This window comes from Accipiter gentilis, chromosome 29 (assembly GCF_929443795.1).
Source record: "Accipiter gentilis chromosome 29, bAccGen1.1, whole genome shotgun sequence".
NCBI lineage: Eukaryota > Metazoa > Chordata > Aves > Accipitriformes > Accipitridae > Astur > Astur gentilis.
The window spans coordinates 21,581,660-21,605,499 of NC_064908.1; the positions used below are offsets into that span (position 1 = coordinate 21,581,660).

The following is a 23,840-nucleotide window of genomic DNA, read 5'->3' on the forward strand; positions in this document are numbered from 1 at the left end:
GTCTTTTCTTGGGGTTTTTTTCCTCTTTTTTTTGGTTATATTCCTTTTCATTACAATTACTATTAATATATTTTAAAATTATTTTTATTATTATTGTTAGTATTATATTTTATTTTACTTTAGTTATTAAATCATTCTTACCTCAACCCACAAGTTTTACTTTTTCTTTTTGATTCTTCTCCCCATCCCACTGGGAGCAGGGAGGAGTGAACGAGTGGCTGCGTGGTGCTTAGTTGCTGGCTGGGGTTAAACCATGACAATGGAACAAATGGAATGCCTCATTTGCAATGTATTTTAAGGCACTGTGGGTTTTCTATTTTTTTTTTACTTTTACAGAAAGATCAGGTAATCATGGTAGTGCTAGCATTGTCTTTGCGTGCTACTTTTGTTCTACAAAATTAATTTTTGTGGCTAGGTGTTCTAGTTGCCCTAGAAACCACTGTAAAAGCAATTCAATCAATGAACACTTGTCACCTTCAGTACTGGTGGCAGAATGTTATGGAAACAGCAGTCAAGAGATATTTTCCTGTCACTGAGCTCCGAAATTCAGTCTTTGATCAAATGAGGAAATGTGTGTAAGATGACAACTCAAGGAGTGGGTTAAAAAAAAAATTAAAAAAAAATAATCTAACAACAGTTAATAGCACAATGAATAGCACAATATATCTTTTCAAGTCTTGGGAAAGCCAGGTCACTGTTTTGTGTCTCTGACATCTGGACAACCCTAAACACAAATATAATACAAATTAGAAAGTCACCACAAAAATCATCCGGCCTACTGTGCTTTGAATGGAACCATCTCCACCTGGATTATGTTTAGAGACTTTCGTCAGTCATGCAATAGCTCTACAAAGCAGGAGACAAAGCAAGCTGAGGTTTATAAAACTGAACTACTTTCTGCCTTGTGGCAAAGCCTGCCTCAAAATGCATGAGACTAGAGGAAAATGCCATCTCGTGAATTACCTGCATGATAAACCCAGGGAGTTATGAAGGCATTTTAGAACTATCTGCATACACACAACTAAGTCCTATACCTTAATTTGGTGATATTTCAGCTGAGCGGAAGTTGAACTTTATCAGGAAAAGCATGCTGACATCCAAGCATATTAATGCTGCAGAGATAAAGTCAGCAGCTAACAAAAAGCTTTAAAAAATAAAAAATGAAAAGAGCATTCAAATCCCAAACATTGTATAACTAAGAAATGGGCATAGGTATACAACACACAAATGTACTAATGTAACAAAATACAAGTTATCAAATTAAAGGAGAACACGACATGAAAATCATTAATTTGGAAATACAAAAAGGCAAAAAGTGTATTAAGGTATACACCTGGCAGCCCAGGTAAAAAGCCTGGAAAGCAATGTCCAAAACATGGTGGTAGAATTAAGAGCAGACCAGATACAGTGGTCTGCTCTTAATTAAGATTATTAAGATACTTCCCAACAACAACTACTGCAGTAACATTTCCCAGCCAGAGAGTCACAACAAAACAAAAGACAAAGTGAGGTGCAGAGTTAAGTTTGGGTTCTACCATACAAATCTTTTCTTACTCAACATGGAAAAGATGATTGTCTTCCACACTCTGCCAGGTGTACTCAACATTGCTTCTAGCAAAGTTCTGGAGGCCATTTAGCCTAAAGAAAGGTTCACCATGAAGACTCCCTCACATCCATGAGAGAGAGGATGTTGAAGGATACCATCTGATCCACAAACTTATGGTTTACCTGCATTTGCAAATACAAAGCTCTTCACAACTGGTGTGATGTCTACAAAACCATATTCTCTATCACATGAATATAACCTCTATTCCAGATTCTCAGAAAAAAATTTTTGATCTAGACAATCCCAGCACAGTTATTAGATTTCTTTTTATTTTTTTTTTTAGCATTTCCATAATGACAAGCCATAAAATAGCTGCCTTTAGGAGGCACTCCAACATACTCCAACATTTCACATTTCATCAGCTTTGCTGGCCACAGAATGACAGGGAGCAGGGCTGTTTCAGAGTTCTGTCATTGCATGACAGACACAATGATAAGCATGCAGACAGTAGCCAACAGCAGTATACACAAAATAACAAGGAGACAGCACTGTCACATTCTGCAAGGAAACTGGCAGAGGCTTCGCACCACTTCATGGGGTCTTGAGAACAAGAGTTACCATAATACCACAGCCAGCCTCCAGTGCAATCCCATGGTCACAGACACTTGTGGTGTTACAGGTGAAAAAGAAAGACGTGATATCCATGTATGACTTGTAAGGGGAACAGGACTCCATTCCAGCCCAAATACCTAAGACCTATTCCAACTAAGGGTACAGAGATTCACATATGCAGCGAGACAGGGTATATTCATCAGATGATGCAGAGAACACCAAAAGCAAGCAAGTTTAACGGGACTAATAATCTATTTCTTAGCTCACACAATACAGACAGAAAACACAGACAAGCTCAGAAAAAGCATAAAGAACAGTTTGCACCTGAAAGGTTTATGTTCCTATCCTCTCCACAAACTACCTTCCAATAATTTGAGGAAATACATTGTCTTACCACAAACACGCCCTTTGGTATCAAAAGCATTTTTCTGACACCACTCTTGCTATTTAAAACACAGGAGTATATCCGAGGAAAATGTTGATTAAAACAATAGTGTTTTAATACTAATATTCTCATCCATTTGCATCCCAATTTCAAGTACCTAAACCATACCTAACTTTCAAACACACTGGCAGTCCTTTTAAAAATCAGAATTATATCCAATAGCTAATCTCTTCTTCTTCTCAGCCTAACTACTTCATAACACACTTCTACCTCATATCATACTTGTCACCTGCTTCATAACAAGCACTTAAAGGAGAATCTTACACCAACATAAATGCTACACAGACAATTGCATGAAAGTTAAGCATCTTAGCCTCAATTTATGCATAAGTAAGATTTACATTATCGCACTATTTGCATAAGCTCACATATTCCCCAATGAATTCTAGCCTACATAGCTCTTTGGCTCTCCATTCTTGGTTACCACCAAGATTTGTACTCATCAACTCTCTGACATATCACATCATCTAAATTAAAACATATGCTGTGATTAACATTAGCTTTGCTTATTAGTTTTCTTCATTGGATCACATCCTTCCTCAATCCTAACCTGATCTACAGCAGAAAAACACCGTTGGTCCAGTTATGCCAGTTTTAAAATAGTTTTTATCCTGTTAAGATGAACTGCCACCACTGAAATATTTAGGTTTACCAGTGGCTCAGACCCTTTTGGCTTAATAATTTAAAATTTACTTATGTCGCAAAGTGTTTTAATACAAATGAGCCTTTACTCACATGAAAAAAACCCCAGCTTATACACATTTGTACAGCACATTTGTACAGCTTATACAGCATTTGTCCACCTCCCTCTTCCATTTGTTTGGGAACACAAGTGCTGTTGCATAAATGTACAGTAATGAGGAAGGGAGAGAGGACCATTTTCTTCCCATTTCAACAGAAGCTTCTACAAACTTTAACAGTCCTGAAAGTCGAACAACGAAGCAAGCTTAAACATATCTGCTAATATAAATGCAGGAATGTATTTTTAGGATCCTAGTGTCAAATCACACGTTTTGTCTTTTAGGACTTTGACACTGGAAAGGCCTACTTGGGGGTGGGGGGTAGTGGCAGAAGGGGGCGAGTTTGCGGTTTGCACCTGTGCGATCACAACGACGTAGCCTGCACGCCTCTTGGGCTCCCCATTCTCCTTACCACCTACATCTCTACTGGCCAGTACGGGTTAATCTGTTTTCACTGAAGAGGCAGGCGCGGGTGCAAGCGCCCTCAGCAATCGGGTAATTGCAGTTACCATCCCCGCGGCATCTGCCTGCAGGAGCGTAAGGCTAAATAAGCTCCGAAATCGACCCTGAAGACGCTCGCCTGGCTCCGCCCGCGTCACCTGCAGCAGCCCCCGAGGGAGGCGGCCGCAGCGCCGGGACCACCGCTGCTCCGCTGCCTGAGGGCCAGCCCCCCCTCCGCGCGGGAGCCTCCGGCGCCACCGCTCCGGCGGCCCCTCCAGCCCCCCCGGCCGGCGAAAGCACCGCACGGCCTCTCCGCCATCGACAGCGCGGGCCCGCACCGCATCGCGCCGCGCCCCACCCGAGCTCGGCCCCCGCCTCCCCGGCGCCGGTACCGCTGAGTGAGGCCGAGGAAGCGGGTGGAGGCTGCGTCTGCGCTGCTCAGCTCCATGCGGGCGGCCAGCCGGAGGCCTCACCCCTCCGGCGTCGCTCCCGCAGCTCCGTCCCGCGCGGGAGAGGCGACGGGAGCTCCGCGCACACATCCCGCTACCCCGGCGCACGGCCGCCGGGCGCCCGCCCCGGCCCGCGAGCCACTCAGACGCCGCGCCGGCCGCCGCGCCGCCGCCAGGGCCCGCCGGGAGCTGTAGTCCCGGGCTGCGAGCGAGCGGCCCGGCCCGGCCCGTCCTTCGCAGCCGGGAGCAGAGCTCCGCGGGGAAGGGAAGCGAAGGCGATCTGCGCCCCCCCCGTAGCGAGGGGCCTTAGCCGGCACCGCCCCGAGGGGCCGGGCCCGCGGCAGCGACCCTCGCAAACGCCGGCTGGGTAAACGCGAGAAGCTGGCTTCGGCGGAGTCGTCGCTTCGGAGCTGGTTGCTATTTAATAGGAGCAAACCCCTTTGCAGGTCTCCATCCACCTGTGCTGCCTGCTGCATTCTAGAAGTCAGGCTTAATGCTACTACTGTTGCATCAGTAAAGGCACATATCGTGTTTTCTTAACCTGCTCACCTACAGCTCAAGAATCTTTAGAAGTGCAGGCGTCTCACAGACTGATAGCCTCTGTCATGTTCAATCACAACTGGCCAGCGAGGTGAAACCTTACCGGGGAAGGAATGACAGCTCAATTCAGTATTATTTCTTTAACAAAGTCAGACATCACATGGACAGAGTCTTTCGCTTGCCAGCCGGCACCAGCCCACTTCATCGCAATTGAGCCTTTCTTCCAAGGATCTCCACCTCCGTGGCTTTAAAAGTCTAACACATAACAAAACAGCAGTGCTTTCAAGCATGTGAAGTTCTTCCCTCTGTCTTCTCCTTTTGCACAGACATACACTATTGTTGTCTGCCTTTTCAGGAGGTAAACATACTTACTCTATGCTTGTCATGTGACATAAACCCTGGAGTGAGGTTTGAACCCCCACATTGGGAATCACAGCATAGCAAAGTGACCAAAAGTATTTTGACTGTGTGAGGACTTATCTTAAAACTTTTCAGTAGGAGTTGAAACCAATATTACAATCAACTATTACGACTAAAGATGAACCAACGTCTTGCTAGAGTAACAACTTGTATCTTGGGTAATCATAACTTGGATGACTGTATTCTGTTTAGACAAATTTCTTCAGTAATTTCAATTGCTTGTATGTTTTGTAATGAACTGCACTGCATTACTGTGTGTTACTAAATACTGCAGCCATCCATGTAGTAAACTGTAATGACTTACTACATGACGTGATTGTGTGTATATACTTATCTTTCTTAACAACAATTATTACAAAGTAGTAACTTCAGGTAATACACGAAAACTCTACTTTGAGGTCTGAATTTAATGACAAGCTTCCCTAATGTTAAAAAGGCAGTTCAATTTCCAGAATTCATATCATTCTGGGTCTCTCTGCTTATTCTGTCAGCCACGAGAAGATGAAGAGTGACAGAAGAGGGCAAAGGACAACCATTATGCAGTAGAAGCCACCAAAGAGCAACTTTTAATTAATGCTGATCTGAGCTGGACACAAGCTGGTGATGTACTCGTCAGGAATTCTGTCAAGCATTAGTCTTGCCTTAAAGAATTCAGACAACATAGAATGCTAAAGCTTATTAGAATTAAGACCCATTTGGATCTTTTATAAGTGAAGTTTCCAACATATTAAGACCTGGGGATAGCTTCACAATCGAGCCTCTGCCAGCAATTCTGTCTAAGTGAGTCTGCACCCTCCACCAGTTACTTACTACTCCTTCTATGTCACAGCATCACCCTTGGCTGTCAGTTCTGCCATTGTGTTTGAGGAGCCACACTATCAGCTGCTCAATAAAGTAACTTGGGGTTAAAAAAAAAGGAAAAGAAAAAAATCTTTCAAAAATGGTAGGGAGAGACTTTTTTTTGGTTAACCAGGGAATTAACAGGATACAGTTGGATTGTGAGTTTAATGATAGATTGATTTGAGCAAACTACAATCATGAATAAAGTAATAAAATGCATTTGGAACCCAGCATATTATTATTATGAACCTCATTTCATCATGTAGGACCATCTACAAGTTACATATCCCACAGCTGATCAGTTTGGCAGATGGCACCTCAGGTCCAAATCAAAAAATTGTACCCATACAACCAGCCTCTCACAAAAACTGGCTGTTATTCCTAGAGAAACATTATCTCTGTCCACAGGCCACATCTAAGTCTATAACATAATGCTCAATGAGCAAAATCTAAATATGTTTGGGGTTTGGTTTTTTTTTTGTTTTTGTTTTTTTTTGGTTTGTTTTTTTTTGTTTTTTTTTTTTTTAGTTTTTACCCCTAATGCTAAAATACAGTGAGAATTCCATGCGTGGGGCACTCTTGGAGTAACATCTCTTCATGCTTTCTTCTGCACACTGCCTTTTTCCTCATACAGGTAACTGTAGCATTTCATAGGTCTTCCAGCTAGAAATAATGCCATCAAATTTAAATCAGAAACATTTAACAATTTTTGGAATAATCTTCCTTCATTATCTATATTATTGTGCTTTTACTCAATGTGAAATGTATGGTCATGGGTCAATCCTTTACAGTGTGTCCCCTGACAAATCCTCCAAGCTGACAGGAGATCGGAATCTGCACCTTACCAACTATACCTTTGTTTTTAAAAATGAACTCTAAAACCCCCTATGTCTACAGGCAAGAAACTCCAAGAAGCTAACTGGTTATTTACTGCAAACAATGCTGTGTACTAGTTAACTGTATCACTAAATATTGTTTGTGGCTTTGAAGGATTATCTCCCATGCATGGAAAAGATCTTCCAGTTTTGGAAATCAATGGAAATAATTGATTTTAGCCCAGTAAAATAACACACTGTAAAGAATATCTTATTTGTTTGTAGACTGCCTGTAATGAGCAGGCCCCTAATGCGCTCTAGCTCATTATATCGTATCTTAAATGTATAAACACAAATCCAACCATGTGCCACTTGAAAGTATATTTCAACTAATAACACTGTAAACTCAAAGCTGGCTGCTTATATATCAAGAAATACCCTAACAAGCATAAGCATGCATACCCAGTAAAATAACTTAAAAGGAACTTCTATACTAAAAAACCAAAAATCTTCACTGAAATACCAACAATAACCTCTTCTCGGTATTTTGCACTCAACCACAACTCTTCTTCTTTCTCAATATCTGGATTCCTTTACAAGATTGCCAAAAAAGAGGCTGTTTTTCTCTTTTCCTTCAGAAGAACCTACTTCTGTGGAAATAATGAAACAGAAAGAACCTTCCACTTAAAGTACTTAATTTCCACTTTAATGCAGTTGTCATTTACCCCATTCCTCCTCCCTTCTGTGCACTAGCTATAAAAGAGAGTTAATATGAATACATACATGCACTCAAACCTAAGTATTTGTTCTGTGGTACCCCTCTGTCATCCTGAAGAATACCAACTTTTAAAACAACCACTCTTTCAAACAGCAAAGAAACATAACCTGCTTCTGCACAGATCTTAGCAATTGCAACAACAGCTTTTTCTCAGCCAATTTCTTTCTAAGTATGCCTCCTGAAATTAAAAGCCTGATAAAGTTCTGGGCCTGTCTTATGCTGTACTAGAGTCTAACAGGGTGCTAAAATTCCAGTCAGGGTGGAATGCAAGCACAGAGCCTCTAGATGAAAAAGAGCCACAAAAATTGAAGTTTGAAGTTTCGTGGGTTTTTTAAATATTTGAAAAAAAAAAAAGAAGGCATTTCTGCATTATGCTATAATTTCAGTGCTGCAATAAATCTTGAACACGATAAAAACCACAACATTCTTTACACAAAGGACTGCCTCCCTTACAACATGCTGTCAGCAATTCTCTTCCCATTTTCTCAAACAACAAGCACACAAAGATGGAAGTGAGAAAGGTAATAGCAAATTAAGAAAACAGAGTGTCTAAAGAGGTATTCTGCAAATGCATTGGCTTGGATGCTGTCTAGCTAAAAGTTGGGATTCCTGTTGGCAGCTTTTAGCAATGATGTACATTTCTAGTATTCTGTTGCAGGATGCAGCATGTCTCTGCAGTAAGAGGCTGGCAGAGACACAAACAGCAGAATTTCCTTAGCTTTATTTGTAATCACTGCTGATTCTATGTCAAGTTCCATACTTTCCTCAAAAGAAAAAAACCCACATAATATAGAAACATGAGTTTTATAAGCATATGTACTGAGAAACAGACAGAGAATATTTAAAGAAAGGGACAGACAAAAAAGCCCACAGCCTATGAATTATAAGGAAGAAAGTCTGAGAAATAGAATTATGGGAATATTAAGAAAAAGAAGTTATTCACTGGAAAAGATACAGGATGGTAATAAAACTGAAGGTTCATCAAAATGAACCTCTACTTTGTTTAATTTCCAGAATTACATCTCCCTTAATCTGCTTCCACCTTTATAATAGCATGGCTCATTCAAGTCCATTTGGTATGGATTATATAAAGACCGACAAAGAGCTCAATTCACCAGACTTGCGATATCTGTACTGTCAGCCAGATAGGGCTATTCTTCTCTCAAAACAAGGACTCTTCATCATTCCTTTTGTTAAGGCATTGTAAAACAAGTTTACTTTCCAGCAAACTTCAGGACAGATGAGATCCTCAGCACCTTGCAGACAAAGAATATACTTTGAAAATGATTGCAGACTCTTAGACAGGAATACAGCTGGTCTATTTCAGCCTGACAAGTAGCACTACAATTAAGATTTCAAAATAACTCTATCAATCCATTTTATCTCCTCTACTTTCCCAGAAGACCACAAACTCACTTTTCATCACACTTCAAAAGGATGAACTTTCCCTTTATAGCAAAACCATTTTGTAACTCTCCACTGGTGATGTCTCTCATGTTCTTCTGAAGCATGCAGTACAAAGTACTTACAGGGCATACAATGATCCAAAAAAGGAAGATATGTTTGATTTCCTTTTATTAGGCGAAATCAAAACCACTTATCTTTTTCAGAACTGGATAGCTACAAAAAAAAGACAAGTCTAGAAGCAAATTTCTCAAAAGCAGACTAAGCCACAAAAATTGAAGTTTGATGTTTGGGGTTTTTTTTAAATGTTTGCAAAAGAAGTAATGAGGTCACGAAAACCCTGGGCACATATAGGACTGAAGTAAGATGGCTCAAATTCTACTTAAGTCCACATAGCCAGAATTTTCTACCATCTCATTATTTTTGAACCTTCAAATGTATTTAGCCAGTTAGGCACTTAGGTAGAATTCAGACCACTCAAATCTCAACAAGGTGGTCTGCATTACCTTCCATCCAGACACAAACATTTCTGCTGCATAGCCAAACCTTATTCACCATTACTGCTTCCAAGCTTTCCCCTTCACACTGTGTATTCAATGGACCTGTGCAGACCTGCAGTGGCATGGGTTGGCCATTGCCTGGGCAAGTTTGAGGTTCTACACTCAGTGTAGCATACCTGCCATCTCTGAAGGCTTTCACAAGGCCAAAGTCCAACTTGCTTACAAAACGACTGTATAGAATGAGAGACAAAGTACTTCATGTAAGCTCTTAAACTAGCTATATATATATATTTATATATTTCCTTGATGAAAAAAATGGACAAAGACTTTAAAAATTACAATGATCAGTGCAGAGGAAGTAGGAAAATAATCTATGCTTAGTGAAAGATATTTCCAGAAAAACCTATAGTATGAGCAAGGCAAAGGACCCAGAAGGAACAGACGCTCAGCTGCTTCTTACTACCCTGCTGCGCACTGAACATTTAACGGATTGTAAAGGTATAACAGAATTTTAGCCATCTGCAGAAAGTTTTCTGTGGAAAGTACACCTAAGCAGTATGCCTGCAAGTAGCAGAAACTAGTGAGTTCCAAGACAGCCAAGCAGGTAGGACAGATTTGCTATGGAATGCTGCTCTCAAGTCAAGAGGCCACACCACAATGACTTCTATTCACACTATGCGACTAAAATAGTGGGCTCACGTGGTGACTTGCCTGCCACATGAAAAGCGATGGAATTCAAGACACATCTAGACAGCATCGTACTGAATACTGAGAAAAAGCCAGTCATTGCAGTTTGTGCACAGATGAAATAATAAAATAAAAATTTGACTTATAAGTAAGAAACTAGAAGTGCCACAATTGCATTCCCTGAGGTGTAGTCTGTTGGGAATTGGCTTGATGAAAAAGGACATGGGCCTGTGGAAAAGTTGTGCGAGCAGAGTTCTGTGTGAAAGAATGTCAGTTTGAGCAGCAAGACTAGGCCTTGGCTGAAAATAGCTGGCTTTGCTGATATCAGGAGAAAAACAACAGCTGGTCTCGCTGTTATCAGGAGAAAGACAGGGACGGTGTGACCTTGGCATAACTTCATAAGTAACTTTTGAAGAAGTTCTCATGAGAAAGTTACGGAACACGCATAGCTGCAAATCACAAGTGGGTGTGTTTTAGTAATGAATAAACATTAGCAATGTACCAATCATATTAGGACTAGTAGGCATAATTATCGCAAACTGTATAAATATGAGCTATCCGTGCAAATAAAGTTGAATCACTTCTATCACTCATATTGGGTCGACTTATGTGCATTCCTCCGCCGCTCCAACAGTAGTCAGCATTACATTTGACACCAAGCAGACAGGCAGAATCTCAGTGTGCAGTGGAGAATTTGGTACATGAATGACAGGTCTGGTTTACTAGAAATAAGGGAAAAGTTCTTGCAATGACACAGCTGACGCAAAGAGGAGTGAAAATCAAAATAAAATCCAATAAAGCCAATAAATCCCAAACCAGAATGCTCGCTGTTAGGAAAAAAACAACAACCAAGGGCAACTCCAACACAGGGCTAAAACTTCAATGAGTATTTTTAAGAAGGCTAATGCACAAAATGAGTAACCTAGGGTGAAAAAACCCAGGACCATTAAACTGTATTTCTTCGGCGGGGGGGTGGGGGGGTGGGGGGTGGGGGAAGGTGTATTACATAGCTAGAACTAAAGTAAAGCATTGGAAACTTAGAATCATAGAATCATTTAGGTTGGAAAAGACCTTTAAGATCATCGAATCAACAATGCCCACTAAACCAGGTCCTGAAGTGCCTTGTCTATGCACTTTTTGAATACCTCCAGGGATGGTGACTCAGCCACTTCCCTGGGCAGCCTGTTCCAATGCCTGACAACCCTTTCAGTAAAGAAATTTTTCCTAATATCCAATCTGAACCTCCCCTGGTGCAACTTGAGGCCATCTCCTCTCGTCCTATCTCCAGCTACCTGACAGAAGAGACCAGTACCCACCTCGCTACAACCTCCTTTCAGGTAGTTGTAGAGAGCGATAAGGTCTCCCCTCAGCCTCCTTTTCTCCAGACTAAACAACCTCCATTCCCTCAGCCACTCCTCATAAGACTTGTGCTCCAGGCCCCTCACCAACTCAGTTGCCCTTCTCTGGACATGCACCAGCACCGCAATGTCTTCCCTGTAGTGAGGTGGCCCAAAACTGAACACAGTACTCAAAGTGTGACCTCACTGGTGCCGAGTACAGGGGAACAATCACTTCCCTGCTCCTGCTGGCCACACGATTTCTGATACAAGCCAGGATGCCATTGGCCTTCTTGGCCACCTGGGCACACTGCTGGCTCATATTCAGCTGGCTGTCAACCAGCACCCCCAGGTCTTTTTCTGCCGGGCAGCTTTCCAGCCACTCTTCCCCAAGCCTGTAGCACTGCATGGGGTTGCTGTGACCAAGTGCAGGACCCAGCACTTGGCCTTGTTGAACCTCATACAATTGGCCTCGACCCATCGATCCAGCCTGTCCAGATCCCTCTGCAGAGCCTTCCTACCCTCGAGCAGATCAAGCCTCCCTCCCAACTTGGTGTCATCCGCAAACTTACCGAGGGTGCACTCAATCCCCTCATCCAGATCATTAATAAAGATATTAAACAGAACCAGCCCCAAAACAGAACCCTGGGGAACACCACTTGTGACCAGCCGCCAACTGGATTTAACTCCATTCACCACAACCCTCTGGGCTTGTCCATCCAGCCATTTTTTACCCAGCGAAGAGTACACTTGTCTAAGCCATGAGCCACCAGCTTCTCAAGACTGACTGAACTCTTAGCTATTTTTGCAGGTAACAGTTTGAGCCAGCCATTTCCATAAAAACAATTATTCTCAGTAATTAAAATATTTTAAATACCTCAGCAAAGCAGTGGATCAAGAAAAAAAACCCAAAAACAGTCTTTAAGAAAACAGTAGAATGCCTTGCTTTTTTAAAATTTCTGAATTTCCCAAATGGAACAATTAATCTGTACAGTTCTTAGTACAGTTCTGAGTGATTTTTAAGTCAAAGGACAAGAATTTCTTTTCCCATAGGCGATACTTTCTTATGTCTCTGAGAATACATGCACATGCCTACCTGTACATATACACAGGCACATAAGCACAACTGAATACATATATATATATATATATATAGAACACAGACGTCAACAAAAGAAAATGTAGCCTTATCAAGGCTTGGAGGTTCACCCAGACCTCATTCGACAGAGTTCTCCAGAGACCTTCTGTTTGTTGGTTTATTTAAGGCCAATCTCTGATGGCGTCTGCTCTCTTTTCTCATGTTTCCGGGTCAACATCAGGTCGGGCAGGCCGCTGCCAAAGGACGAGGAGAACATGCGCCTCGTCTGCCCCTCCCAGGCTGGCAGCTTCCGCACCAGCCGGCCTCGCTGCCCCTCAGGAAGCCCAGCTGAGGGGCAGCCCGGCACTGCCACGCCCACGGCCCGCCCGCGCTCCCGGAGCAGCGGTGGTTCCGAGCGCCACCCCGCCGGCCGAGCGCCCGCTGCTCTCGGACGCTCCCGAGCCAGGTAGTTACCAGAGGACGCTCAGAGGCGCCGGGCACCAGCAGCAGCTGGCCGTGAGGCTGCCCGGCGCACCTGAGAAGGGCATCGGGACGCTCTCCCGCCGCGGCGCCCCCACGCTCCCGTCGGCTTCGGCGCTGTCCTGCTGACGCGGACCAGGCGAGCGCGCGGCGGCTGGGGGTGGGCTGCGACTCTCCCGCCCCCTCGCCCCCTCCGCTGCAGCGCGGCACGTCGGCAGCCCGGGGACCGCCGGCAGCGGACCAGGGCGCAGGCCGCGGAGCCCCGGCCGGCGCCGTTCGCCGGGTCCTAGAGCCCGCGGGTCCGCGGCGCCGGCGGCGGGGAGGGCGCGGCATTGTCTGTGAGGCAGCCCGAGGGAGCGAAGCGAAGGTCCGGCTCTGTCATTGTCCTGGCCGGGGTCAGTTTCCCATTAGCTCAGTCCCCTCGGTCTGGAGATTTTGGAGGCCGTGGGTTTTATCCTGTCTTGGCTGGACACTGCTTTCTGGGCGGTCTGAAGGTCTGACCGCAAATACCGGATGCTGTGGCAGTATGTGCCAGCGTTCGCTATGGGGGAGGGACCAGGGGCTCCGCTTACTGCAGAAGCATGAACGGAGTAGGGGTGACAGAGGGCTGGGGAAGTGGCACTGGGTGGGCAGTCTTCCTAGCTCTCGTATGGATGAGAGGCACTCTTCTAGTGACAGTGCACTGTGCATCTGGCACAGTGACAGATGGTCCCCTGGCTCTCCTTCTCCTGGTTGTGGCAGGAGAGGGTGGGCAGGTGAGAGATGACTGCTGCCTCCTCCTTTCTGTGTTGGGTGTGTGCATTTTCATGCCAAGTCAGAGAAATATTTCGAGCATTGCAGTCTCGGTCTGTGCTGCAGTTTCTCTGAGTACCACCATCTACTGGAGGCTGGAGTTAGGTGGGTACCTAAGCGACCCTGATGGTCCTTGAGGGCTATGTGACATCCCGGTAATGAAATGGAGCTGGAGGAGGTGACCAAAACAGTGTAGAGTAAATCTTAATTGTGAGAACAATGACAAGCCTCAGAGTAGGGGATGGTTCTGGGAGGGCTGTGCAGTTGCCTGGCCGCTCGGTAACTGTTCTTGCCTTTTGCAGGTGCTGACATATAGCCTGGCAGTTGAAGGACTGTCACAGTTGGGAGCTCTGTAGAGAGAGATCTGCGGCCAGCCACAGAGGACAAGCTCAGACCTGCACCCTTGGCACAGCTAAGTCCTGCGGCTATGTTACACGTGAGGGAGGCTGGACGGGTGGAAGGTGGTTGTGTCCTAGTTGGGGATGGGGAAGGCGGTGTGACAGTCTGCGTGCTGCTGGGTGGAAGGAGCTGGAAGGGGCAGGGTTTGAGAGTGAAGCTGAGTGTGGGTACTGAGCAGCACCCAGGTTTGCTGAGCAGTGGCAATTTGAGTGATGTGTCAAGTGGTTAAGTAGCTTGAACTACAAATGTTCAGAATGTGGGTAGCAGGCTAAAAAAAATTACTATTTTACATCATAAATATTTCCCCAGCTGCAGTATTTTACCTTTGTTCTGTGAGGCATTTCTGGTTAGTCTTTAGGGTGGGATTTACTGGCCAGAGGCAACTGTTTTAGAAGTGCTGTTAGTCACTGCAGGAGGCATATTACTAGTTGTCACAAATGCTTCTCTCTTAGCAGGTTCTGCTTTCCTTAAGAGAAGGCTAGTTGCTTGTAATAAACGTCACTGGCTCTGGATGTTTGCCTGTGGAGCTGAGAGTACCCCAAAAAATTATGTTAACTGTCCCTAATGTGGATGAATTAGTGCTTACAGCGTTGCAGGTAGGTTCAGTGGAAGTACATTCTCATGTGGGTCTGCTGGTTCTCCTGCAGGGAAACTTTTAAAGCTGTGGGCAAAAATTCCTCAGGTTCTCTTTGCTGTTTTCCTGCTCATAAGTGCTTTGTCGTTTCTTACTTAAAACTGAGGATTCAAAGTCTTTCACTTATGATTTATTTTTTAGAGTTTGTAGCTGAGGGTTGCTTACTCAGGGGTTGTAGTTTACTTTGTGAGCGTCAGTATTTGTCAGGGTTTAGAGTTTACTCATTTACTGATCAGGCATGAGGATTTAAAATCTATCATTATCCATAAACTTCAAATCCGCAACAACCATTTTGGTTCCAAGATTTGAAGTTTATAACTTAGATTCAGGATTGATGACTTACAAAGGTGGAACTGTCTAAATCCTAAAATAATAAACTGTAAGCCCTAAACACTAGGCTGTGAACTCTTCTGTGAGGTTTGTAATCTTCTCCTGTGCCAACCAGGGTTCAGCTCTGTGCTCTCATCCAGGGTCTGGTGTAGGGTTCAGTTATATGGAACTTAGTTATTGGGCCTGAAAATAGCTCATGGTCACAAGACTGTTCCAGGCGCCTTTAGAAGGCCTTGAACAGAATAAATAAGAAGATAGAAGAAGAAAGATCCCAATTAGGAAAACACAGGTGCACATTCCATGGTAAAGGGAACTTGGCACAAACAACCTCAATTCAGGGGCTTATCTTGACCTATTGGACTAAGACAAGTCTTGTATGCTTTAATTAACACAACCAATTATGTCTTCTGTTTGTGCGCGTGGACAGTACCAATGTAACCAATCACCGCTTATGCTTGTGCGTGTGGACACTAAGTGCTTGCATGTAGTAGCCAATCAAAGTCTCTCAACAACTTAGAGAATTGTATAAAAATGATTAGCTAAGCTCAATAAACTGGCAACTTTAATCATTGGTGTTCCATCGTCCGGGCCCCACACGGATTAATGCCTAAACCCTACAGTCTGGATTTGATATGCTGCAGTCACCTCACACAAAATTGGACTGCTAAGGTAATGAGCGAGCTGAGAGCTGTGAAAATGTCTTGTGGGGTTTTATTCTAGAGGTAGGGCAGAGTACAGACAGGTGAAATCAGGGCTTTTCCTCTCAAATACCAGAGCTGAATCCTATCCCTGAAGGAAAAAGGGGGTGGGTTTGACAGTTACTTAAGTTTCTTGCCTTGTCAAGGGCAGGAGCAGGATGCGATCCTTCCCTACTGGACTGATGAACAGTGGTCCAGCAATGGCTTCTCAGGTGTCACAGGGGAAGGGGGAGCGTGCTGGCACTGAGCTGTGTGATACACTCACTCCCGGGTGTCATTTATGTGCATTCATTAATGAATGATTGCTTTATTCTTTCAACTCTTGTCCATATGACAGAGCTGCTACAGAAGGGACCCGGTAGACATACTGACAAAGAAAGATATCTCCCTGAGATGTCCCTGATAAGCTGAGCCAAAACCCTCTTGATGGGGTGTAGTCAGCAGGACAAAAATACTTTGATGGGTGTTGGACAAAGAAACTGTGATAACGAGCTGCTCTTCCAGGAAAACAGGATTTGGCAACAATTACACTAGGAACCAATGTCCTACACCCACTTATGTATCCACACCAAAAAGGTATAAAAAGTAACTCACTACCTACCCAAAATGAGTTTCGCTGCCAGAGCTTCCTTGCATGAGATCTTCTGGACAAACTGGACCCTTGCCAGGGACACGTGGCTGGCTCCAGACTCCGTGATGCAGATTGTCTTTGAAGTGAGGCTTTTCCGTCATCGATTAGCCTCACTCCTGGAAGCTGTTTGGCGAGTGTCGTACTGGTAAAACCTCACATAATGTATTTATAGGCGTGCACACAGGTAAAGGTTTATAAATATATGCTTGCTTCACTAGTTGGAATTCTGTAATACCTTGTAATATATATATATTTGCTTTACTCTTGTAATACATATACTTGCTTTCCTAGTGGTAATTTTGTAGTGACCTGTAATGTGTGTATATATACACACTATATATACTACTTACATATATGTATATATATTTGGTTTTAATAATAGTAATTTTGTAGTAATTTGTAATAAAGAAATTCTCAGAAACCCAGACCTTCATGTCCTTGTATATTGTGGAATTCTGAGAACTCCACAGTCATGATCTTTACATGCCTGCGGGTCAGGTAACCCTCATGGGTCATGACTGTGACCACTATACCATGTCCCTTTCTGTTCAGTAAAAAGTGCCTCAACACAGTGCTCCAGGGAGGAGGTTATACATCGTGTCTGAGAGGCTAGGGACTGCTCCCAAGGGCTCTTGGACCTCTTTAAGGTTCCTCAACGTTCCAGGACAACCCCAGTGCTGTTCACAGGGCTGCAGGGGATTTTTCTCAGTGCCATCGATGCTCAGCTGTTAGAAACGGCTTGCATCATCCTGGATGCACATGGGGCTCCTCAGTGCTGTGTGAGGGCCTGAGGCTGCCCCTGGATTTGCTGTTAGTATCCTGAGATGTTCCTGGTGTGTGTGCTGGCAGGGGTGGCAGATGGAGTTTCCGTGATGATAGCTGACCTCCCATTGGCCCTGCTGAGGCCCACTACATGCATTAGGAGCACTTTGGTGCATACCAAGGCCCTCCATTTACTCACTCCCAGAGTCATCTATTTGCCCCACCACTGCATGGCATTTATTCCCCCCCCCCCCCCCCCCCTTTTGTTGCACTGCTTACCATTTGTTCTCTTGTCCACTTACTACTTCCTCCCATTTGCATGCTCCAGGGTGCTCTCTTTAGCTTTCAGCAAGCTGTTCTTGGCAGCTGGCACCCACCTCTGCTGCCCTGTCATGCCCAGTTTTCCAATGGAGATAGTGGTGATGGCCCCCATGTTCCTGACGGGCTGCAGCTGTGAATCAAGGTGCTTGTGGGCCAGGCTGCAACTGGGGGCAGACAAGTGTGTGCTGTGTTGCCCGTGGAGGGCAGTTGCATGTCAGGGAGTCATTGAATATCACCAGTTGACACCAGAACTATGGCTGCAGCTGCAGAGTAGGTGAAGCACGGGTGGTTTTTTCATGCTTGGGCTGCGGGTCCTGTGATAGAAACAGTGGGGGGCCCAGCAGGCAAGGGGCAAAGGGAGAAATGGCCTGGGGCAGGGCAGGAGGCAGCAGTACTGGGGCTGCAGGTGGCAGGGAGGGTGCACGGTGGCAATGAGGGTCTGCAATCGTAGTGAGGCCACACCGAAGCTGTGCGAAGCTACTGGGGTGCTGGAGCTGTACCAGAGGCAGCCAGCAGGGAACTTACTGAGGAGTTAGAGTGGTCCTGGCTGAGTTAGACATGGGGTCAGGTCAGGGCTGTGTCAAAGCAGAGGGTCAGGGAAGGAGGGGATTGGAGCAGTTCAGGGCTGTTCTGAAAGCACAGCACGGTGCCAGAGAGCAGTAGGTGTGTATGTGGTGGTGATGAAGCTCAGGCACTGTTGGGCCATGGGCCAGCGTCGGGCATCACAGAGCAACGTTCTGTGTTCTGTAGGGGCTTCCAGGTCTGGACACCAGGAGAAATGACCTCTATGTGGGGTTAGACCTCACACAGCAGCATGCACTGCAGCACAGCAAGAGTTCTAGTCTTCTGGCACCAGGATTCCAGCCTGCCATATTGTTCTGTACTGGGCAGAGCTTCCAGTTGTCCATGTTGTTCTACGCAGCATGCCAGGAGATGAAGTCTTCTGGTGCTAGAATTCCAGTCAGCCACTTTGTTCTGTGCAGCATGCCAGGAGATTGCCCCAGAGCCTTCTGAATTATCAACTTTGATAACATTGTCACTGAATTTAATGAGCTAGTTTCTTGCATAGTTGTCCTGGGTTCAGCTGGGATAGAGTTAATTTTTTTACAGGAACCTGGGAGGTAGTGGGGGCATGGCTGGGGCAGCTGACCTGAAACTAGCCAAGAAGTTAATTAGTTTCCTCACAAATGTGTGAGTAAATAAAATTTGAGTTATGATGATTAAAACCATAAAAATGACACCAGTCTTGCAGATCTGGACTATTTCTGAACAGGCACTCATCACACGCAAAGGTCATCAGGGTACGGATCACCTGCTCTTCATGCTCTGACAAGACAAAATGCTGAGGCAGGGATGAGCTCTGAAAGAAGAAGAAGAAGAAAAAAAAAGGATACAGGGTCACGGTTTTGTTTTGTTGTTGTTTGTTTTTAGAGTGCAATATTGACTGGTGCCAGCCTGCAGAGCTCTTCTGCTGCCTGACCTCTCCTTCTCTTTCATGGCTGTAATTGTCATTTGGATAATTGTAGAAGAGCAATTAAGTTACTTGCCTCTGTGAATGTGCTGGTAATACCAGGAAGGCAAATGCTTGAACCAGGAGTGAATAACTTGGCTACAAGTAGAATTTCTGAAGGAAGAACAGCAGCAGCAACAGGAAGCAAATAGCAAGTGACCAAAAACTTGCGTGTGTCAAACGCATCAAAGCTTTATTGCCGAATGTTGTTTGGCAATATGTTCCAAATGGGTTTTTTTGGTAAACGTAAATTTTCAGGAAGTTCAGGGTTGTGTGTGGCAAAACATGTCCCTCTGCGTCCGTGTCCTGCTATGTAAATAGCATGGGTCAATGGCAAGTCCAGTGGCAGGGCTGCTGTTCCCTACTCTCGACGTTGCCTTAGTAGTGTTGCAGTATTTAGACCTTAATGGACGGGCTGAGGAATGGAAGGAGAATGCCCGTTTTCTGTAAGGGCTCAGAATGCCGACCCTTTTCTCTGCTTGCCGCTCCCCTGTGTGTGAGATGAAGTTGTTTTATTTTTCTCCCTTGTTTCTGGTCTAAATATTTCTGGAGCTGTTGCTGCTCTGGGTTTGCAATTGGTGTTACAGCGTTTTTGTAGCGTTCTAGTGATGGGTCGTTTCTGCTGGGGCAAAGCGTCGAGATACAGTTTTTGGTTTAAAGCGTCAGAAACTACGTTCACCGAAACCGGTAACTCGCGGTGCAGGTGAAACCGATCTGGCGCGTGCAGCTGTGCTCGCAGGGATGCTCGGTGGCTCCTCATCAAAACGGCGGGCTGTGTGCGTGGACATCCGTAGGGTTGTGCTCTGGGTCCAAGAGCGTTAACGTATTTTTGCTGTTGGAAGATGGAATGGAGCGTGTGCCTGTTAAATCTCAGGGCGGTCAAAAGCTAGGAGGGACCCTGAGCAGGTTTGGTGGCACAACTGCGTTTTTAAAAGATCTTGCCCGTTTGGAGCAACGGACTGGAAAAAATGATTCCTTTTTTGCAACGAGGCAGTTCACAAGGACAGATGTATTGCTCTGCTCTTTAGCAAAAATACTCAACTTGGGACTTATAGGGTGATGGAGCCTTGGCTATACTAAAGCTTGAGAAAATGTATGTAGGTCTCTGGGTGTGTCACCTGTGTGTATCTAGGAACGTGAGTTCTAGTGAAAGTAAAGTTGCCAGTGAGTCAAAAAAGAAAGGAAAAAAAAAAAAAAAAAAGGGTACGGTTGCCTGAAAAATGCAAAAGCTCTAGTGGCCTGCGTCAAAAACTGTACCGAAGATGACGCAAAAATACTTTTTCCTCCGCTCAGTCATACTGTCTTCACAAACCTTCACAAAAAAAGGGCAGCTTTGGATTCCTACCTAGCTTTGTGCTAATGTTTTTTTTCTTCTCTCAGCTGGATGTCAGCTGGCACTGTTTCGCCGTGGTTGCCCTTTCTTCTGCCGTGATGGTACGAGACAGATGGAAAGATTCCATAATGGCCTGCAAGTACAAGGTACGCCTACGATGTGTGTCTGCATTTTTGCAAAGGTACTTGCAGTATGGACTTTAACATTGAGAGTGTGCCAACTCTCCTTCTACTTTTTTTTTACATGAAATATTTTAACAGAAATACTAAAAATAAGTTCTGTTCTAGAGCATGTTACACCTATACAAAGTTTACTTCCCTCAGTTTATTTTCTCTTCCTGAAAGCATAATCTTCTGTATCTGTGTGCTTGCTAGTAAATAATACTTTGAAAATAATTTTGTACTAAAAGAGGGAAGAAACTGTTCATAAGAGTTCAGCTGTTCAGAAGAAACAGACTTTGTTTTCATGATAAAAGCTTTATGCTTTTACAGTCAATGAGTTTTTTAAAATATCTTATAGTAGTACTCAAAAACATTACGGAGATAATTAGCATCTGTACTAAAAGCAATCAAGGTCAAAGAAGAGACGTGGGCAAAACAGGACAAATGGGCGTCGCATCTGTGTGTTTCCCAGGCTTTCCCAGGAAGCATTAGCAGCCTTGTAACTAGTGACAGTGAGTCCTGAGGTGTTTTTGATGAGTTACTGCTTCAGTAATGCATTTTTTCCTTTAACCTGCAGTGTGTAATTTTGACTTCAGTTGGAAAGAGATTTTCCAAAATGGAAGTCTTTCTCACTCAAAGAAATTTTGTTTTATGAACTTCCCATCAGAGTGGATCTTCAGTGGTGATAGACTTGACAGTAGAAGTCATCAGTAATGAGACTTTTCACTCTTTTTAAAAAAAGAAAAGAAAAGAAAAAGTCAATTTCCTTCCAAAGACCCAAGCACAGCCCATCTTCCTAAAGTTGATGGCATCACTGGTCTTTGGTTTCTCAGTTGTAACAGTCGAGATAACATGAAAACATGTTGCTCTGCATGCTTCAGTACTGCCAAAAGCATTAGGAAATCCGCCAGTCCTTTTTGGTAGTCTGAGGTATTGCAGCACTGGGGATTTTACAAATTGACTTGCATTGTTTAAACTGTAGCTGCCAAATAGCTGTAGTATATAATGTGTTAGGTGTATGTAAGCAGTTACGTATTTTTCTAAACGTTTAAAAAGAGAGGCAACTGAATGTTATGGGTTTTTTTTCCTGATGTTTTGACAGAGTGCTCTGAAGTACTTTCTTTCTGTCTGGCTTTCAATGGTGTGTTTCCCTAGCAGTTCGGTAGCGCCTCTCTTGGGCAGCTCAGCTGGCCAGGTGTCCCTCCGCGTTATGTAACACGGACAAAACCCCCTAGTCCCATTATAACTGTGTACTTTGGAGAGAGATCATTTAATGGTATGAATTCAGAGCTGTGCAAGTTAAGGTAATGGAAAAGAAAAATCAAATACTTTTACAGTATAAGTATTTTTATTGGATGTATATAAACATGGGCACACCTTTTTAGTGTAAAGTGAATTATTGAGATTTATTCTTTATTTTTCATTTTGCTCTTTGAAGTTTTCCACTTCACTTTCAGCTTTGTTCACCAAACAAGCAAGATGCAAAGCAGCAGCAGCAGCAGCAGCGCAAGGGCTGTAGCTGTTGTTGTGGATCTGTGAGCGTAGATTCTGATTGTGTACGACCTCGTCCCGCAGCCTCCCCAGGGTTATGTCCCTGCAGCAGTGCTGTAAGGAAGGGAGGAGACATTTTCCAGCACCGGCAAGTGTGTTTACTTGTATGCTAAGAAGGTGTTCAAAATGGTATCGATTAGCCTTAATGCTGATTTTAAGTGTTCAAATCACTCTTAACTTTTAAAGGAAGTGGTGTATTTCGAGCTGACCTTTTTTACCTGGAATCCTGCTTTAGCTCAGCGACTCTTCTTGTGCACCCCCAGCCTCTGCTGGCAGGGCGGTATGAGAAGCTGGAAGGTCCTTCACCTAGTATAAACACTGCTTAGCAACAACTACAGCATTGCTGTGTTGTCAACATTATTCTCACCCTAAATCCAAAATGGCCCTGTACCAGCTACTCAGAAGAAAATTAACTTTATTCCAGCTGAAACCAGGACAACCCCAAACCCCCTGATTCTGGATCTGCAATGGAAAAAAAAAAAACCAAACAAATTTGGGACTCCTGGGAAAGCCAAATCCGCCTGGATTTGCGCAGCTGGAAAGCAAAAAACCCACCCCATTTTCATGCACAAACCACAACCAAAAGATCACCCCTTTTTATGTTGTGGAAAAGCACTGAACCACACCTCAAACTGAGTATTTTGAAAGAGCAAAAAACTCCCCAGTTTGGGGAAGACTGGGTGTGAAGCACAGGCAGTTTGAGGGGCGTTGCTGGGGGTCCTCCCAGCGTGGATGATCTGGTGTGGATGCTCTGTTGTGGGTTATCCCAGGTGAGTTACCTGCTGTGGATCATCCTGGGTGGACTTCCTGGGGTAGGTCATCCCCACCCGCGTCCCCCCATGCACCTTTGTACCCTCACCTACCCTCTCCCCGGCGTGTGTTTCTCCCCCATATACCCCCCGCTGCTCCAGCCCGCCCTCTTCACCCATGTGAGTTTCTAACCCACTCGAGTTGTTTCCCCCTGCATCCCCTGCTCTCCTATCTCCTGCCCCCCCCACTTCCTTTCCTTCGTCCACATTCCACACCCCCCCCCCCCATCATCCGTCAAGCTTCAGACACCTGGCATGCTGCCTGCACCCCATTTTCTGTCATTTTTTCTTCTTCTTTTCCTTACAAGTTGTTGTTCCTTTTTAATGATTAAACTGTTTTTGTTTCAAGCCACGAGTTTTCTCACTTTTGCCCTTCCAATTGTCTCCCCGTCCCGCTGGCGTTAAACCACGACACGAGGTGAGTTGCAAGCCCTGCCTGGCTAATGCTGGAGGCTCTCTATGTTCCTCCTGCCGTCTCGACGGGCCGTCCTTGTTCTTCATCGCCGCTTTATAGCGAGCGCCTCTCGCTCTGTAAGCAGCAGTACTGGGGCCGTGCAGGTACTGCGTGTTGCAGGCAGCAAAGGGCAATTGTGTCGCTTGCTGGCAGGAGCGGCAAGGAGTGCAGAGCCACGCTCCTGTAGGGAGCAAAGATGGAACCTCGAGGGCTCTATGGTCCTCTGCTGAGGACATCTAATAACCCGACAGGCCTCTTTGCTTTCCCTGCTTCACGTCTGATTACTTTGCACGCTGGAGGGCAGGGCGGTAAGTAACACCGTGCAGCGTCTTTTCGATAAGAG

At 44.7% G+C, this 23,840-nt stretch overlaps 1 protein-coding gene and 1 long non-coding RNA gene across 11 annotated transcripts in view; one reads left to right on the top strand and one right to left on the bottom strand.

The window, feature by feature from the left end:
- GARNL3 (GTPase activating Rap/RanGAP domain like 3) overlaps positions 1–13,602 on the bottom strand; it is a 60,795-nt gene extending 47,193 nt beyond the window's left edge. For 3 of the 9 annotated variants that reach the window (XR_007509885.1, XM_049831762.1, XM_049831761.1), the window contains exon 1: positions 13,168–13,601. Coding sequence is in view for 8 of the 9 variants with exons in the window: in XM_049831762.1 (XP_049687719.1) it covers positions 13,168–13,445 (278 nt within the window). In the remaining variant the exon portion in view is untranslated. Of the gene's footprint in view, positions 1–4,176; positions 4,348–12,769; positions 12,861–13,106 lie in introns of those variants that run through there. The other 6 variants (XM_049831769.1, XM_049831764.1, XM_049831766.1 and 3 more) reach the window with 4 other exon arrangements.
- Positions 13,009–23,391, top strand: LOC126051911 (uncharacterized). 2 transcript variants are annotated; one of them, XR_007509888.1, is made up of 4 exons: positions 13,009–13,098; positions 14,207–14,899; positions 20,570–20,668; positions 22,141–23,391. It is a non-coding gene; the product is annotated as an uncharacterized LOC126051911 (long non-coding RNA). The 2 variants fall into 2 exon arrangements; XR_007509887.1 differs by having other exon boundaries at positions 20,570–23,391.
- Positions 23,392–23,840: the final 449 nt, after the last annotated feature.